Source organism: Rhipicephalus sanguineus, chromosome 9, assembly GCF_013339695.2.
Source record: "Rhipicephalus sanguineus isolate Rsan-2018 chromosome 9, BIME_Rsan_1.4, whole genome shotgun sequence".
NCBI classification, from domain to species: domain Eukaryota; kingdom Metazoa; phylum Arthropoda; class Arachnida; order Ixodida; family Ixodidae; genus Rhipicephalus; species Rhipicephalus sanguineus.
Window position 1 is genome coordinate 13,319,402 of NC_051184.2, and position 17,521 is coordinate 13,336,922.

Sequence of the window (17,521 nt, forward strand, 5' to 3'; positions counted from 1 at the left end):
GAAACTTCTCGAACACATTGTTTTGGAATCGAATACGAATTTGCAAATGTAATATTCGACTGATATTCGAAACTTTCGAATATTCGCACACCTCTACTGATATCACTTATGTAATTATTACAAACTTAATGTAAGCAATTAGTATTGGCTGATCATTTAAGACTTCTCACATTATAATTTTTCTTGTTCATTAACATGTCTTATACACATTTTCCACTTAGTTATTTGCATTCTACAGTTAATGTGGAGCAATATGAGCCATTAATGGCTCATAACCATAAAAGTTTAGTGACAGAAAAAGTGTGTCCAAAAAGAGCTACATTTTACACACTGTCATGGTACAAAATGAAAACTATGCAACTTACTGTAAAACTGACTACATATTTAATATCAGCATAAAAAAACGATGTAAACAGCTAAAATTTCATTGCCCTAGGCTACAGATTAAGGGGGGACCCTGCTTCAGGACATTTTTTTGTGTTTGAGTACAGTAATACCTCGTTAACTCGAAGTAGTAAAAACCAGAAAAAATTTCGAGATAAGCAGATTTTCGAGATAAGCAAAGTTGGGCAAATTCCACTGAGAAGTTCAGTTCTATCTAGAAACGTTATTCCTACTGACCAGTTTCTTAACAGGAGCGCCTAACTGGCTCTTTGTAAAGGTTTTGAAGAAAAATAATGATATACAAGCGCTATTAACCAGCTGTGTTTTTCGGCACTGCCTTTTTATTTAGTGCAGAGAGACCGACTAAGGCTGGTCTGCCTCTCTATAACACTTGCACCTAGCAAAGCTTTCTCGAGTTGCTTAACACATCGCATGTGCCGATCATCCGCGCCGCTGCACTCAATTTATTTCGCATCAAGCGAAGCATGTTTCTTGTTTCGGCGGATGTCGTCACCCCTCGAGTAGCTGCGTCGACGCTGCCGCGATCACTGTGCGTGACGCCACGTTGTTTGGCAAAAGAAAATGGTCAAACCAGCCGATGTTGCAGGCTAGATCAGTTTAGCCCACCGCTAAGTCCAGAGAATCGGCCTTATCTGTCGATGTGACTGGAAGGGGCTCCTCTCGCACGATGCCACACATTCAGCGCCGTTTTGACGTCCGGAAACTTCGAGCTTCGAATCCGTTTCTTTGATTAGGGCTACCTTTCTTTGCAGCATCAGTGACTTGCTTTGCTTTGGTGGCGTTATCCTCACCACATCGCACGGCCGACGAAAAAATTCCGCGCGACATGCCTTGCGTAAATAAAATGCTGAAATCGCTTCTCTGACGGTAAACAAAACGTGTACGACCCGAGCTATTTTGCAGGGCCTGCTTATGTACACGTCTATAGCGTCACATGACGTGACACAGGGTTGCTCGACAGAGTTGGTATGCCGCTAGGTTCCGACTTTACTTTCGGGAACAGTGTCCACTTCGTCGTAAACGCGGCAGCCTCGCGCGAACCTTGTGAAACGTATGACATTTTGCCGCTAGTATTTTGTGAAATGGTTCGACGGCGAAGTTTCGGTTCCATTCTCAGTCGAGATTTCGAGATAACCGAAAGTGGGCACGGAAATACTTCGAGATAAAGGGCAATAAATACATTGCACCTACGGGAAATTGTTCGGTACCGCGGAAAACTTCGACTTAGCCGATTTTTCGAGATATGCGAGTTGGAGTTAACGAGGTATTACTGTACACTTTTATGAAACTTTCGCAGCTTATGTATTTTTATGTCCCGATTTCAACTATGCAATTATTTTTCTAGTACACTATGCTGTTTTCAAAATATCAAATATTTCATGTATATTGTTGGAAGCAAGATTTATTTATAAACTGTGAGAGTTATCAAGCAAATCAGCATATCACGATAACCTGGAATGAATACTGTATGCAATAAAACGAGAACAGATGTTCCAGGCCCATTTGAACAAAAGTTATGGTATGTTGAACATTCCCAGCTTGATCCCAGTTTGACCCAGCTCAACATTGCTCATTTGCCAAGTGTTCAACGTACCATAACTTTTGTTCAAATGGGCCCAGAACATCCATTCTTGTTTTATTGCATACAGTATTCATTCCAGGTTATTGTGATATGCCGATTTGCCTGATAACTCTCACAGTTTAGAAATAAGGCCAGCTCCTAACAATACAAGAACTATTTAATAGTGTCAAAACTACATACTGCACTAAAACAAAAATTGCATATTTGAAATCAGCACATAAAAATACGTAAGCTGTGAAAGTTTCATAATGATATGTTCAAAAACAAAAAAACGTTTCAGAAGCAGTGTCTCCCCTTAAAGAAACTCTTTTTTCGGGTAGCATCTCCCCTTGAAACTTCGCATGCTTCTTTTTCAAGCATAAAGCTGCACAATCAGCTAGGATAATGAGAAACCATGCCATAAGATCTCAATTGGAATGCAGCCACCTGAAATGATAAAAGTTTTTGTTTTTGGCCTGTAAGTTCCTCAGCACTGATGGCAGTGCAAAGGTCCTAGTTATAATAATTAATAATTGCTGGGGTTTAACGATCCAAAACCACCATATGATTATGAGGGATGCCGTAGTGGAGGGCTCTGAAAATATTGACCACCTGAGGTTCTCTAACGAGCACCTAAATATAAGTACATGGGCCTCAAGCCTTTTCGTCTCCATCGAAAATGCGGCCCCCGCGGCCTGGATTCGATCCCGCGACCTTCGGGTCAGCATTTGAGCACCGTAACCACTACACCAACGTGGCAGGTAAAGGTCCTAGTACATACAGTCAAACCCGTTTAAACAAACTCGAAAGTGTCGCGACAAGTGGTCGTTATATCAGTAGTTCGTTGTATATGGACTCGCCCTTAAATACGTGCGCTTAGAGGCCGAGCCATTTTTTTTTTCTTTGTGCACTTTTATTAAAGTGCTAACAACCCCTTCGGTGACAAGCTAAGCCTTTTCGCGTCGCGAAGCGACGCCCGCTGCGTGCTCACGAGTGAATTAACCGCCTTTGCAATGAGCTGACACCGTTTCACCGAAGCGCAGTACCGCGACGTGGAGCCGATCATCCCTGGCTAGTTGCGTGCAGTGCTTTGCCTACTCGGGTCACAGAGTCACTGCCGCGCCGTTTTCTGTATGCCGTATGCACGCGTTTGTACGTTCTTCGTGCTTGCTTCACTGCGGACCATGCACGGGTGCGGCGACTAGCCTCTTCATTCAACACGGCGAAAACAAGCATTTTCCAAGCAACGCACATTCGACGTCTCCGCGATGCTCTCACGGCCCTGCACGATGATGCGCGGCGCACATCAGTTGTCACCTAGTCAAACACGCAGTATACACTCGCTGTCAGTGCATCGACGTTTCTCGGTGCCCGCGCCGCTCAACAACAGCGAGCTACTTTCATTTCTACAAAGCGACGCGCACTTTAAAGCGGTCTCGCACGACGCGGCGGCGGCGAACTTGCGAACGGCAGCATGGCTAAGCATGGCGCGCTCGTACCGCCGTCCATCCGCAGTAGATATCTACAGATGACTGTGATAAGGTTGTCGGCTATAAGGCATAGTGGCACGTTAATGGACGGCTGCCACCTCGCCTTCGCTCTTTTCTGATGCTTATCCGCGTAGGCATCACCGCAATCGCGCGTAAGTCGTAATCACCAATCGACCGGTCTCTGCTGTTACCGAAAAGAAGGACGACTTTTCGCGGCACATTGTGGCGTCGATGAGTTTAGGGACGCAGAGAACCTTTTTGCGATGAAAAGTTATCGTGGTCATCACTTCTTGCATTTATGCCTTCTTGCGTTCCAAGGCACTGTTTGGTTCATCGCAGGCGGTCGTAGCGGCAGAGAACGGCGTCAGAAAAGGTTACTGTGCGAAAGCTGACTGCAAGGCTTCATGCTGCCTACTATTTTTTTTCCCCCTCACTGCCATTCTACCACTGAAGAAACTCCTGAAAAGTGAGCGACGTCGCTCGCAGCATCCAAAATCTGCGTGCGGAGCTCGCCGATCTGGGTATCTTAGTCGCGAGTAAACTGGAGCAGGGCACGCGCAAGCGCGCGCCCCTTTCACGCTTTAGAAGGCATGTTTTAACTTTTTTTCACTTCGTATGCGCCATATTTTTACCGCGACCGTGTCTGAAGTGTTTGTTGTAAAAGTAGGAGGCTTTGAAAAATGTTCGCTATATCTGGACGCAGCTTCAATGGTTAGCATAGGAAAATCGTAAGTGCATCGTTATAACCGATAGATCGTTATATGTGGGATGGTTATAAGTGGGTTCGACTGTATTACCACAAAGACATTTTCTTTTCATGATGAGCACACTATGTTTTACCAGCTGTTAATTTTCCCCTGTTCTTCAGCCCTTGCGTTTTGTTTTTACGAGGAAAGAAGTATCAGCAGGGTTCCGCTGAACATTATAATACGTTTTAGCTTTTTTTCCATAACACACCTGAATGGTTTTTTATAAAGTGCCCTTCTGAAGGCAGCCACAAAGCGATCATTTTAAGGTCAAAACCTAAAAAGGTTTCCATAAAGATGGCATTTAGAACCACAAGCAACTTTTAACGCAGAGATACCTTTTCTTAAAATTTCATTGTTATTTCATTATTTGGCGGACCCTTTTTTTAAAAATTGCAATTTCTTTATCTCATCATTTGGCAGACTACTAGGCACTGACCAGAAATTGGCTTTGTTGAGCTGCTCCATGTATAGGCTGGTGTCCGAGAAGGGAGCAATGTGCAAGTCCCCCCGCGTTGGGAACATTTTGCCTGCACAGGGAAAAAACAAGTATTAAGGGGGGAGGTGGGGATCCGAGGTGAAATTATTTTTTGTCACAGAGCAATGACATTTGGCATGCTTATTGGGAAGGGCAGTGAATGACAAATTACCAAGTTTCAGTCAAGATATCTCTAGTAGTTCTGGCATTATACATTTTTATATGTCCTACCAAACTTACAGAAAGCCTGGTGTGACGAAAAGACAGTAAAAGCCCACATCTGTTCTTATATTTTAGCCATTGGGATGGTTGATGTCGCGACATCCTGCAAAGCTATGTTTTTTTTTCCTTTTAACACAAAACGTTATGTTCACGCTTGTAAATGCAGTCGTTATTGTCATGTCAAATTAACTTAAGAGTAAAAAAAATGAGATAGTAATTCACGAACATAGAAATGTCACGATAGAGAATTCACTAAGAAATACAATGCAACAGACCTCGTGAAAACCCATCAAGCCATAGTTGTGCTATGCTTTCTGGAAGCAGGACAGTCAGGTCAAAACACGCTTGTGAGAAAACTGGCTTTTAAAGTTGCACAGCCACCCCTACGTGCCCATCAAAATGCCCCGGGACTGTAATATTTTGTGTCTTTGCTTGTGGGGGTCTTCTTATGTCCGTTCTCTCCTTCTGTCTTTGCTGGTCCTTTTTCTTTGAAAGGTGAGGCAACCAGGTTTGATGCCCACAGACTTGCAGATTTCAGTGAAGGCACACAAATTCCCGAAGTTTTTGCATGCAATTGCTTCATGTGCTGCTGTTTCCACTGTAAACAATGAAGCGTGCCGGTCCTTGGAAGTCGGTGACTGAATGCAAGCTTTCTGTGTCTTGTTGCCTCTGCACCTCTCCAGCAGTTGCGGGTCACGCAGACATTGTACAGGCAGCAGCAATGCCTCCGCTACGCATCTTGGCAGCTTATATTTGTGAGGTGGTGCTGGCATTTTGGCCTGTGCTGACTGTCGTCTGCACCAGCTATCAGGGCCAGGTGGGCACAGCTCATGATGAGACTCGTCGCTGGTGGAGGTGATGTGGTGAAAAGTGGCCACCATGGCCCATTGCATGTCGCTGACGCTTGTGTTTTTTCGCAAAGCTAACCCATAGTAGCTGGTGAGTCTTAATTAAGTCCTGCATCAGTCCACCTCTTCCACCCAATGGCTCCCTTTTCTCTGCCACCAGTGTGCAGGGATCTTCTGCACATGGTTGATGCAGTCTTCTTTAGTCAGGGCTATAAAGCCTCATCCTTGCAGAGAGCAAGATAAGTTCGGCTGTCGCCATCACATATAATATTTGCGTAGCCAAGGCCATAGCTGCTGAAACAGCGCCTGAAAAGCATCCGTGCAGCCTCCATTGGTCCAGAGCCATCTGTATTTTTCTGACACTGATGTTTCTCAACCCAAGTGACAAAGCTATGGTCACTCTCTGCTGGTCACTGACAGCACCCTAGAAAAAGTTAAACAGTACAATGCAATCCAGCACAAGCCCGGTATGAAATTCAATAGTGCAGCCTACTCCAATGTGAGAGCTGTGGCCTCGTGTAAGCCATATGCCATCATAAACTACTGTGATGTTATTAGGGCTGGATGGCTGCATCTTGCTGTAGGCATCTTTTACTGCAAGTACAGCATCTGCGAAAATGTTTTGTGCAGCTTCTTCTGCTCCTGATTTGAACATTTTATTTAGGTGTTCCAGATAGGTCTTTTGATGAAGCCCACAATGTGAGACGTTCATTGTAGCCCAGAAATCATTCAGGGCACTGGGACCTTTTCCAATGGTCTTGATAGCTTGCATAGCTCTCATATTAACCTCAAAAGCCTTTCCTTCAGATTTTCTGTTTGATGGCCAAGGTGAATAAATAGAGCCACAAGAAGCACACAAAAGCACCAGTTATACTGCTAGGCCTAATTCTGTCCCATGCTGCACAGACAAACTGTTTTGATAACAATTTGGGCAGAGTGCACACATTCATTGCACAAACCTGTATTAATGTGAACGCATCATCTTTTGGGGCCGATTCTTTCTCTGTTCGCTGTGCGAACCCAAACTTGCACTCCGTTGTCGACACCACGCAAAGTGTATCGTGGACACTGCACGCCTGCTTCTCGGCGGCTTCCGCGGACACAGAACGAGGTTTCAGGTAAACCTGACAGTACGCTTTGAAGGGGGTCCGCTCTACGCACGGCTGGTGCAGAAGCCTAGCTCCGGTCCCAGCCGCAAATAGTCGTACCGTGTCAACGTCCCCTTCCCGTAGCGCGCGTCATCGCAGCTACGACGGGTTCGGGCGAATAAGGCAACAGGCTAGCACAACAAACAACACTTTATTGCTACGTTAGCAATAACGCGTAAATGTCGCGTAGAGGGATAGTCCGCTCTCGTAGAAAAACAAAGGGTATGGCTTACACCTTCGGTCGATGATCGGCTCGCGGGTCTCGGGGCGGTGAGATGTTCCTTCGTAGGTCAGCAGGGCACGAGAGACCGTCTCCCTGCCTGGTCGGCAGTTTTGTTCACCTCCCGTGTCCCTCCCCACCACGAGGGTTGTTTCCCTCGCAGGGCGAGTTCCCTTTCCCGCGAGCCGGGAAGCGAGGATTGGCGCGCGGAGTGACGGGGAAGAAGGGGTTGTCCGGCAGGAAAGGGCGACGGTGCTCCTCTCCTAGTGGTCCCTCGGCTACCACCGTCAGTTCGCGATCGCGCCAGCCTTAAGGAAAGGAAATGGGCGCGTGTGCTCTCCCACATCCTCCTCCCCTTAAGAAAGCCCTCGGACGACAGAGACTGAACCATGAGAACAATAAAAATTTTTTTTTTTTTTTATTCGTCATCGAGGAAGGCAAGGAGGGCGTGGTCTACGTCCATTCCCTCCTGCCCTGGCGGCTCTGCCGTGGGTGCCGCCGGTGCCCCCAGTGGTGTCGCCGCAGCCCCCAGCGCGGCCACGGTCGTGTCCTCCGCCGTTGCCGCTGCCGCCGCCGTCCTGGCCTCCGTCGCCGCTGACGCCGCCGTCCTGGCCTCCGTCGCCGCTGCCGTCCCGGCCTCCGTCGCCGCCACCGCCGCCGTCCCGGCCTCCGCCGGCAGCCCCTCAGGCGGACCCGCTCTGGCCGCATGGCCAGTGGCTAAAGTTAGTAGCCACTGAGCGAAGTCCGCCTCCCGGGCCGCCCGCGCCAGCATGGCCCTGGCCGCCTCGCTGGGGCGTTCCTCAGAGGCGTCGCGGCTCGGTGGCAGGGTGTCTCCCGTGCGGCGCCGGTGCAGCTTACTCTGCGCATGAGACTCGTGCACCATTACGGCGCCGCACGGACATAGCCGCGTTCCTGCGGGCACCGGGAGGCAGGCCCCGTTCGCCCTCCGGTCCGCGTCCGCCACCGTCCTGCCCTGGAAAAGGCGGTACAGGCGGGCCGGAGGCGTCCCAACGCGGGCCCTCTCCTGCCGGCGCCAGGGCCTCGATGAGACGTACGCCACCGGGGGGTCCACTCCATCCTGGCTCGTCCAGGTGGCCACATCCCGGTAGTGGCTCTGAGGCGAGGCGGCCGGCTCTCTCGGCTGGGCTGGTGGTTGAGAACTGGCAGCCGGGTAGCGGCGGTCAAGTGGCGGGGCGTACGGGCGGCGTTGTCGCCTGCGGGGGGTCCTCCGCAACGGCGTCTGCTGTGATGTCTGGGCGCGCTGGGGCCGCGACGACGAAGGAGGGTGTGGGGGCTCGCCGCGGGGAGGTGGTCTCTCTGAGACGTCCCGGCGGCTACTGACGCTTCCCTGTCGGTCCATCTGTTCGGTGAAAGTCGACACAGAAAAGGATTAACACTCGCAGATCATGTTGCGCGTGAATCGTTGCACCCCGCGTAGAACATATCAAACGCGGCCTACCATGCAGAGTTGTCTCCGCCTGTTTCGCAAGAAGTACCGCGGCTCGGGGCTCTTCACTCGGTTTCGAGCGTTCCCAGCCGCCGGCCGCGGCTCGGAGGGGGACTGATAGTCGTCCCCATGCTCCTCCCGTGACACGTAACGTTTCAAGTCGCATACGTGCACTGGTCCGCCGCTCGGTTTGCCTTTCATGTTCGCGAGCCGATAAACAAGCGAGGAAACCTTCTCTCGCACTCGGTACGGCCCGGACCATTTCGGTGCCAGCGAGGCTGCAAACTGTTTGCTAGCGTCGCTAAGAACATGATGGCGTCGCAGCACCAGATCGCCCACTTCGTAGTGTACGTTCCGATGCGAGCGGTCGTACTGCGCCTTCTGTTGTGCCCTAGCAGTGCCGAGATTACTGCGTGCTTTACGTAAAACTTCCGCTAGCTTCTCGCGCAACTGCGCTGCGTATTCAGCTCGTGCTGATGACGCCACTGGCACTCCACTGCGATCCGCGAGTACAGTCTCCATCGGATTCGGCAGTTCTCTCCCCAGGTTTAGAAAAGAAGGCGCATACCCAGTCGAGCGGTTCACAGTCGATCGCAACGCAAACCCGATCTCTGGAAGGTAGGTATCCCAGTCCTTGTGCCTTTCAGAGAACGCGACAAGCATGTGCTTGATGTTGCGATTAACTCGTTCCGTGGGGTTCGACTGAGCATGGTAGGTGGTTGTTTTCTTGTGCTTAATGCCAAGCGCGGCGCACGTGTCAACAAACACCTTCGCAGTAAAATAAGACGCGTTGTCTGTTATCAACTGCTCAGGGAAACCAAACCTGGTGAAAACCTCCATCAACTTATCCAAGATCACACGAGCCGTCAGCTTTCTAAGGGGGAAAAGTTCTACCCACTTAGTGAAGTGATCCGTGACCACCAGCAAGAATTTGTTTCTGCTAGGAGTTGTGGGGTACGGTCCCATTACGTCACATGCCGCGATTTGCCAGGGAGTCTGACTGTTGATCGGCTGCATGAGGCCGGGCGGTCGTCCGCCTCGGGGCTTGACGCTTTGGCACACGTGGCATGAACGGGCGTAACGAATTACATCCCGCTTCATGCCTGGCCAGGTAGCGAGGCGACACAACTTAGCATAAGTCTTAGGGCCGCTCGCATGCCCAGCAATGCACGAGTCATGAAAGTAGCGAAGCAGTGCTCCTCTCAACTTGCGCGGTATCACGACCTTGAATGACTCACTTGTGTCATCGTCGGATGGGATGTACCTCAGCAGGACGCCATCAGAATCCAGCAGATAAGAATCCAGCGCGCTCACAGCATTACCAGCTGTTGCCGAGCGCTCCGCACCGACAGCAATACCAGCTGCCCCCGTGTGCGCGGTGGCCTCGCCACCCGGCTCCCGGAGCCCGTCGAACACCTTTCGACAAAACGGATCTTTCTGCTGAGCTTCTAACAGCTCCCTTCTGCTGAAAACAATCCCCGCGCTAACAACAGCCTCTACGTGGTTCACGCTTTTGCCTTGAACTGACGTTTGTTCTACTGTTTCCGTTAGCGCTACTTCGAGTGTCTCGCTCACAGTCCGTTCCGGGTCAGTCTCGTGACGGACTGGAGCACGCGATAGTGCGTCGGCCGCGGCATTGTTCTTGCCCTTGCGGTAGCGTACGGTGAAGTCGTAACGCTGCAGAAGCAATGCCCAACGAGCCAGGCGGCCACTTGGTTCGTTCAAGCGCCTCAACCACGTGAGCGCCATGTGGTCCGTCTCAATAACAAACGCCACTCCGTCGATGTAATAGTCAAACTTACGGAGAGCGAAAACTATCGCGAGACACTCTTTCTCTGTTACCGAGTAGTTCCTCTCCGCCGGCGTTAACGAACGGCTCGCGAACGCAATCGGTCGGAGGGCACCTCCATGCTCCTGAAGCAAAATTGCTCCTAAGCCCAGGTCGCTTGCGTCTGTTTGAATCACAAACTCCCTGTTCAAATCGGGTAGCTGCAGTTCAGCCGTGTTAGCCAACAACTTAGTGAGGCGCCGCAGTGCGGCCTCCTGCTCTTGACCCCAAGCCCAACGCTCGCCTTTCCTCAAGAGCTTTGTCAAAGGCGCCTGCACTGCCGCGCAGTCTGGAATGAATTGGCGATAGAAGTTCGCCATCCCCAGAAAGCGCCTCAGCTCGCCGATGTCTTTCGGCGACGGATAGCTGACTATCGCTTCAAGCTTACCCTTATTCGGCAAAATGCGACCCTCGTCAAGCGTGAATCCCAACAATGTTATTCGGGTCGCCGCTATCTGAGCTTTGTTCGGGTTCAGAGTGATGCCCGCAGACCTCAGCCTTTCTAGAACGTCTCTTAAGTGGCGCAAGTGCTCATCGAACGTTTTCGAGTAAACCACTATGTCGTCTAGATATGCGAGGGCGTGCTGCCACTTTGCATCTCCCAGAACTTGGTCCATTAGCCTCTGATAAGTAGCGGGAGCCCCCACCAAGCCAAAAGACATTCTCCTGAATTGAAAAAGTCCCCTGTGGCATGTGAAAGCTGACTTCTCTCTGTCCCGCTCGTCCATTTCGACCTGAAAATATCCACGACCAGCATCGAGCGTCGTAAAGTACTTCGCCCCGCCTAGGTTGGATACTAACGATGAAATGGATGGAAGAGGGTATGCGTCCTTCTTCGTAACCTCATTCAGCCTGCGGTAGTCTACACAAAGGCGATATGTATCATCCTTCTTTGGAACTAGAACAACCGGGAAACCCCATGGGCTGTTTGACCTTTCGACCACGCCTGTGTCGATGAGTTCGTCCAAGGCGGCGTCCAGTGCTTTCCGCTTAGCCAAGCTAATTGGTCGGGGATTGCATTTCCAAGGTCGTGCGTCACCCGTGTCAATTGTGTGCTTGACCAGCGTAGTGCGGCCCGGGCGGTCAGTGAAAATCGCGTCGTACTCGTACAACAGCGACGACAGCTGCACCCTTTCCCTTTCTGGCATGCTGTGTGCTTCTGCCAAAAGCGGGTGCACTGACCTTCCCTGTACCGCGGCACATTGTTCTGGCGGGGTTACTCGCTTACTCCGCGCGCTTTCCTCCTCTCTCACTCGCGCTGCTCCCTGCGATTGGCATGCCGTTGTCAATGCGGGTGCTTTCGAGAAAAGCTTTAGCGCGTCTCCGTCGCGCTCTCGGTAACCTCCTCTTGCAATGTCAATGACAATCCCTGACTTGGCGAGAAAGTCTCGACCCAGGATTAGAGGCATTGTCAACCCGGGAAGATGGACGAAGCGTTGTCGCCTCACGCGTCTTTCCCAGCGGATCACAAGTCTAGCCGCACCGCTCGATTGCGCTGTGCCCGAAGCAAGGCGGAAGGTGATGTTGCTTTGTCTCAAGCGGATATTGTTCTCGCAGAGATGGTGCAACACCTCGTCCCCAAATAATGAAGCGCTTGCCCCAGTATCCAAAAGTGCTACAAACTTCTTTCGAGCTATCGTTAACTCGATTAGCGGTGCGGGCGAGTCTACGGCATTACCTGCGCGACAGACTGTAGGTGCTAGTGATCCGAGCGCATCGGTAGGATTACTGATCGCCGCGCGGTGCCCGACGTGGTTCACCGGCGGCGTCGACCGTTTCCCGAACCGCGTGTTCGCTCCTGAACCGGCGTGCGGCCGCATTCGCGGGCGATGTGCCCCGGTGCGCCGCACCGGTAGCAAGGACCGCGGAAACCACGCCGGCCCGGGCGCTCGTCGCCACGATCCGGCGGGCCTCGCTCCGCGTTGCGCCGCTCGTCTGGGCTCGTCTCGACCACGTGCTCCTGCCGCGGAACGTCACGTGCAGGCTCAGCACGGGCCGTACGAAGCGCGTAAGCGTAGGGGTCCAAAGCGCGGTCTGACAGTTCCCAACCGCGCGGTACGTGCTCATCAGCGAACGATGCTGACGCGTTACCCCTAAACGCCTCTGAACTGACCGCGCCACCGTTCCACGCGCAGCGAGGCTCGAGTGACTGCGCTGCGGGTGGAGGCGGGCGGTACGCTCGCGCCGCGAGGATGTCCCCTTGTATGTGCTTCGCTTCGGCGGCGAGCTCTTCTAGGTCTGCGAACTTGCATCCCCTGAAGTGAGCCGCAAAAGTCGGGTGCGCTTGCCGTGTAACGCGCTCGACTTTCTCCGCGTTGGTGGCGAGAGGGTTAGCGAGGCGATACAGTTCGTCCATCGCCCGTACGTACTCCAGCAAGGATTCGTCCGGATGCTGGGTGCGTAGCTCCAACTCCCTCCTCAAACGCCACTCGTAATTCGCCGGAAGGAATTCGTCGCGGAAGCTCTCGCGGAACTCTTCTACCGTGCGGGCGCGATGTCCGGTCAGTCGGAACCATCGGGCCGCTTGCTCTGTCAGCGACACCGGGACCACACGCGCGAGAAGTTCGGCGTCGGGAAGCCCCATTGCTTGCTGATAGTAGAGCAGTCGGTCGAGGTACTCATTCGCACTCCTGCAGTCGTGGTAGCCACTGTAGGTAGGCATGTCTACCTTGACACGTGGTCCCGCACTTTGCGAAGGAGGCTGCGCTGTGTTTTGCAACGCGCTGGCTAAGCTCTGCATAACTGACAGTGCATTCTGCAAGAGTACCTCGCTCGAGGGCACACTATTGCCCGAAGACGCGACCACATCTGCGGCTTGTGCCGAAGCAACATGTGGCGGCATCTCGCTGTTCGCGTCGCGAGGTGACGGGGCGCCCGGCATGGCGCTCTCCGTCGTAGGCCTAATCTCTCCTAACGCGGTCGCTGCAACACCTTGGTTGTCCCGCGTGAAACAACCAAAATTTACGCTGTCGGAAAGTCCAAACAATGCCCCCGCGTTAGCCATAGGATCGACATTCTGCGACGCGACATCAGACAACATGAACAAATCCTGGAATTCAGACATGCCCGTTGTCCTACGTTGACGGAGCGTCGGTAGTCGCTCGCGTCCACAAAACTAGCCGCGTTGCCAAATTCGTTAACGTTGGGCGCCAGATGAAGGGGTCCGCTCTACGTACGGCTGGTGCAGAAGCCTAGCTCCGGTCCCAGCCGCAAATAGTCGTACCGTGTCAACGTCCCCTTCCCGTAGCGCGCGTCATCGCAGCTACGACGGGTTCGGGCGAATAAGGCAACAGGCTAGAACAATAAACAACACTTTATTGCTACGCTAGCAATAACGCGTAAATGTCGCGTAGAGGGATAGTCCGCTCTCGTAGAAAAACAAAGGGTATGGCTTACACCTTCGGTCGATGATCGGCTCGCGGGTCTCGGGGCGGTGAGCTCTTCCTTCGCCGGTCAGCAGGGTACCAGAGACCGTCTCCCTGCCTGGTCGGCAGTTTTGTTCACCTCCCGTGTCCCTCCCCACCACGAGGGTTGTTTCCCTCGCAGGGCGAGTTCCCTTTCCCGCGAGCCGGGAAGCGAGGATTGGCGCGCGGAGTGACGGGGAAGAAGGGGTTGTCCGGCAGGAAAGGGCGACGGTGCTCCTCTCCTAGTGGTCCCTCGGCTACCACCGTCAGTTCGCGATCGCGCCAGCCTTAAGGAAAGGAAATGGGCGCGTGTGCTCTCCCACAGCTTCCACTGAGGTTCACCGTTCACCGAGCTGGCACCATGCCGTCATCCGCCACCGCAAAACTTCTCTCGCGTTCAAGCCGCAGCACGATGTCGTGGCTAGTCGATGGCCCCGAGTGTTCGGTGTCACTGCCAGTCATCGATTCCCAGTCATCCTGAAGAGCTGTCACCGCATCGTCATCCACCACCACGAAAACGAAACTTCTCTCGCTTTCGAACCGCACAGCGATGTCGTGGCTAGTCGATGGCCCCAGCTGTTTGGTGTCACTGCCGGTCATCGATTCACAATCATCCTGAAGAGCTGTCACTGCATCCTCATCTGCCGGCATGGAAACAAAACGTCTCTTGCGTTCGAACCGCACCGCGATGTTGTGGCTAGTCGATGGGCCCAGGTGTTCGGTGTCACTGTCAGTCATCGATTCAGTCATCCTGAAGAGCTGTCACCGCATCGTCATCCACCGCCACAGAAACGAAACAACAACACAGTTTTCTCAAAGCGTGCGCAAAGCAGACGCCCAGCACAAAGGCGCTCGTTTTAGCAGCCACTCACAGGGCATGTTCAGTACTACAAGACTGGAGCGACCAATCGGCGCCTATCTATGGCGTCGCGGATGTTGTCGTACTTTTCATGTTTGTGTGTTTATTTTTGATCGTTTATTTTTGACCGGGAGAAGTACTGCGGTGAAACAAGCTTTCCAGTGACATCAAAATTTCCATGAGCGGCGAAGGTGCAGAAGTATTGCGCTTGGAAATCTGCCATTTTCGCACAGATGTCAGCCCGCTTTTTGCGTGCCACGGTCAGAAAAACATTTTTTAAGCACACTTCTGGAGTGTTTTCGGCGGAAATATTTGTAGGTGTGATAGAAATGGTCATGCAGAATCCAAATCTACCCTTATCTAAAATTAAATTTTTTACAAGAATTTCACAGTTTGATCCCTGCATCCCACCTTAAAAAAGGGGCGGGGGAGGGGGGACGGGCCTGACTCACCTTGGGGTTTGAGCCACTTCTTGGCATGAAGGTAGGTCTCTAGCATTCGTTCATTGAACAGCATATAGCCCATAGGTTCCGACACAATCACATCCACAGGTTCAGGCAGTGTGATCTCTTCAATCTTGCCCGGAATCACCACCACCTTGTCAGATACCTTGTTATGGTAGACCAGGCACTGCAGAACACACATTCCCCCAATATAGTTACACTGCATAAAAAGCTCAAATATTTCTTCAATTATATACAACCTGCAACTTTTCTTTGTAAAAAACAGGCACTTCAATTATAAGGCCTTTCAAATACAGTGGAACCATAATTACGTGACTCTGAACATTCCTGCACCTCACCTGGTTTTGCACTGCCTCCATGACCGGTGCACCGATCCCCGGAAGCAGTGCAAAGCGACGATGTCATGTGACGACGTCATCACACGACATCACGATATATTGTTACAGGGAGAATATATTTACAATATATATACAGAGAATAAACTCAGCGACTCTGACGTCATGATGACGTCACAGGTTTTGACGATCTATTACGTGATGATGACGCCATCACATCATTATTTTTTGCATCAATCAATTGACGCCGCCGACGGTCAATTTTCGTGTTTGATAAAGCATATAAGGCTTTCGCATTAATATTGCATATTGAACGTTAACAGCCTGGCATACCAAACTGTCCTCCACCATGTCACCTCTGTGCCACGCGCGAAACAGCTTCGCTTATCATCCACTTCACAGAGTGAAATGGCTTCTCAAATTTTTTTTAAAATTTTTATTGTGATAGCAATTATATGGACACTCTCAGCGGATCTTTGCCGTCGCCATTGCCGTAATTTTCCGTATAAAGTCTAAATTAATAAGATCACCATGCGCATTCTAGCCGCGGGTAAAAGCTCGCGAGCGCTGGCGACGAACGCAGCTGAAGCGGAGATTAAACTAGCCGGCCGTCTGTCTCCGTTGCACGGAGAGCACATGAGATAACATCTTCCCGCGTGCGGGCCTGCCGTCGATCGCTCATCAAATAGAGAGGAAACGCCCCGCCCGTCTTTCGTAAGAAGCGCGAAGGGACGCCAGGGGAGCGGAGTGGGGGGGGGGGGGTAGGGGAGGGGGCAGCATCGTTCGAAGGACGCAGTCGCTTGCGCGCGCGCTATCTCGAGACATCAGGAGACTGTTCGTAAACTTGCTGTGCTCTCAACGCTTACTTCGCGTTTAGAAAACTCAGAGCACGAAAACGCTTCGGTTCCTGGAGCGGCCATATTCCCTTAAACCAGCGTTTTGTTGAGTTACGCGAGATCGGATCCAAAAGAGTTAGCTGCTAGCCTTACTTCGTTTAGCAATACAATTTGTTCGTATCGCATTCATTGCTTCGCCCTTAAGCGAAACTGAGTTTTTTTAACAGTCAGCTATTGACCCTGGAAAGCGAGGGGTGGACGTGTAACATAACGTAGCTGCTTCACTGTGGGCCGTCAGCGACGGGCCCGCTACTGACAGCTGCGCATTTGCGGCTGCTCCGACCAGGAGATATGCTTTTATTAATGAGATTACGTTTTTAAAAAAGCAAGCAAAAATTCGAATTGGAACCCTAGCACGTGAGCTCGAAAGGGCAGGGCCTTTTAGGGGGTATTTACCGCAGAGTGATTACAAACTCGGATGTGCTGGTGGATGGAATTACGAAAAGGCTCTTCTGGATGAAGATCCATGGATAAAGTATATCTGAGGAAAAGTGTCAACGCGTTCCCACCGTTCGCGTGCTCTTCCATAAACGCGAAGCAAGGAAAATTCGGTATGGTACATATATTTACTGCTAGCGATGCCAGATTTCATTCCGCGATGTCCAGAAACAGAAGTGACAGACATTTTAGCGGCACGCATGTAGTTATTACTGAACATTGATTTCCTTGCATGCCGTGCGACACTTGAAACGAGCTATCAGCAGCGTTTCTCGAACAGACGACATCCACCGATGAATCGCCGTCGCACTTTCTCGCTACCGATAGGCCTAGACGTCACGAGTCTGCGGAGAGCGCGTTTTGCTGTCGAGCCGACTTGAAGAACAGAAGCTGCGTTGGCACCGTGCATGGCATCGTGGCTTACCAGGGACGCACACGCGAGCGCTATTTATTCAGCGCAATAATTCTTGGTCCATGGTTGCGACTTTGGCAGCCCCAAGATCAAGCTGCACATGTTCTGACGCGCTGGCGGTGTGATTGCCGGTGACAGAGGCCCCCAAAACCAAGACTTTGGCGCAGTTTGGCGCAATTTTCGTCGATATCATCAGGATGGCGCAGTAAATACAATTTGGCGCACTTTGGCGCAGTTGGCACAGGAGTGGAATCACTGCATTTGAAAGAAAAGCAATGCCAGGTAAGCTAACCTTATTCCACAAGTTTTTTTGCATAAAA

The 17,521-nt window shown here is 51.6% G+C and overlaps 1 protein-coding gene across 5 annotated transcripts in view; it reads right to left on the minus strand.

The window, feature by feature from the left end:
• Positions 1–17,521, minus strand: part of LOC119404609 (histone-arginine methyltransferase CARMER) — a 130,604-nt gene that overhangs the window by 57,973 nt on the left and 55,110 nt on the right. For all 5 annotated transcript variants that reach the window (XM_037671169.2, XM_037671172.2, XM_037671168.2 and 2 more), the window contains exons 6-7: positions 15,109–15,286; positions 4,642–4,732 (exon numbers count right to left, since the gene is read on the minus strand). In XM_037671169.2, the coding sequence (XP_037527097.1) occupies positions 4,642–4,732; positions 15,109–15,286 (269 nt within the window). The remainder of the gene's footprint in view (positions 1–4,641; positions 4,733–15,108; positions 15,287–17,521) is intronic.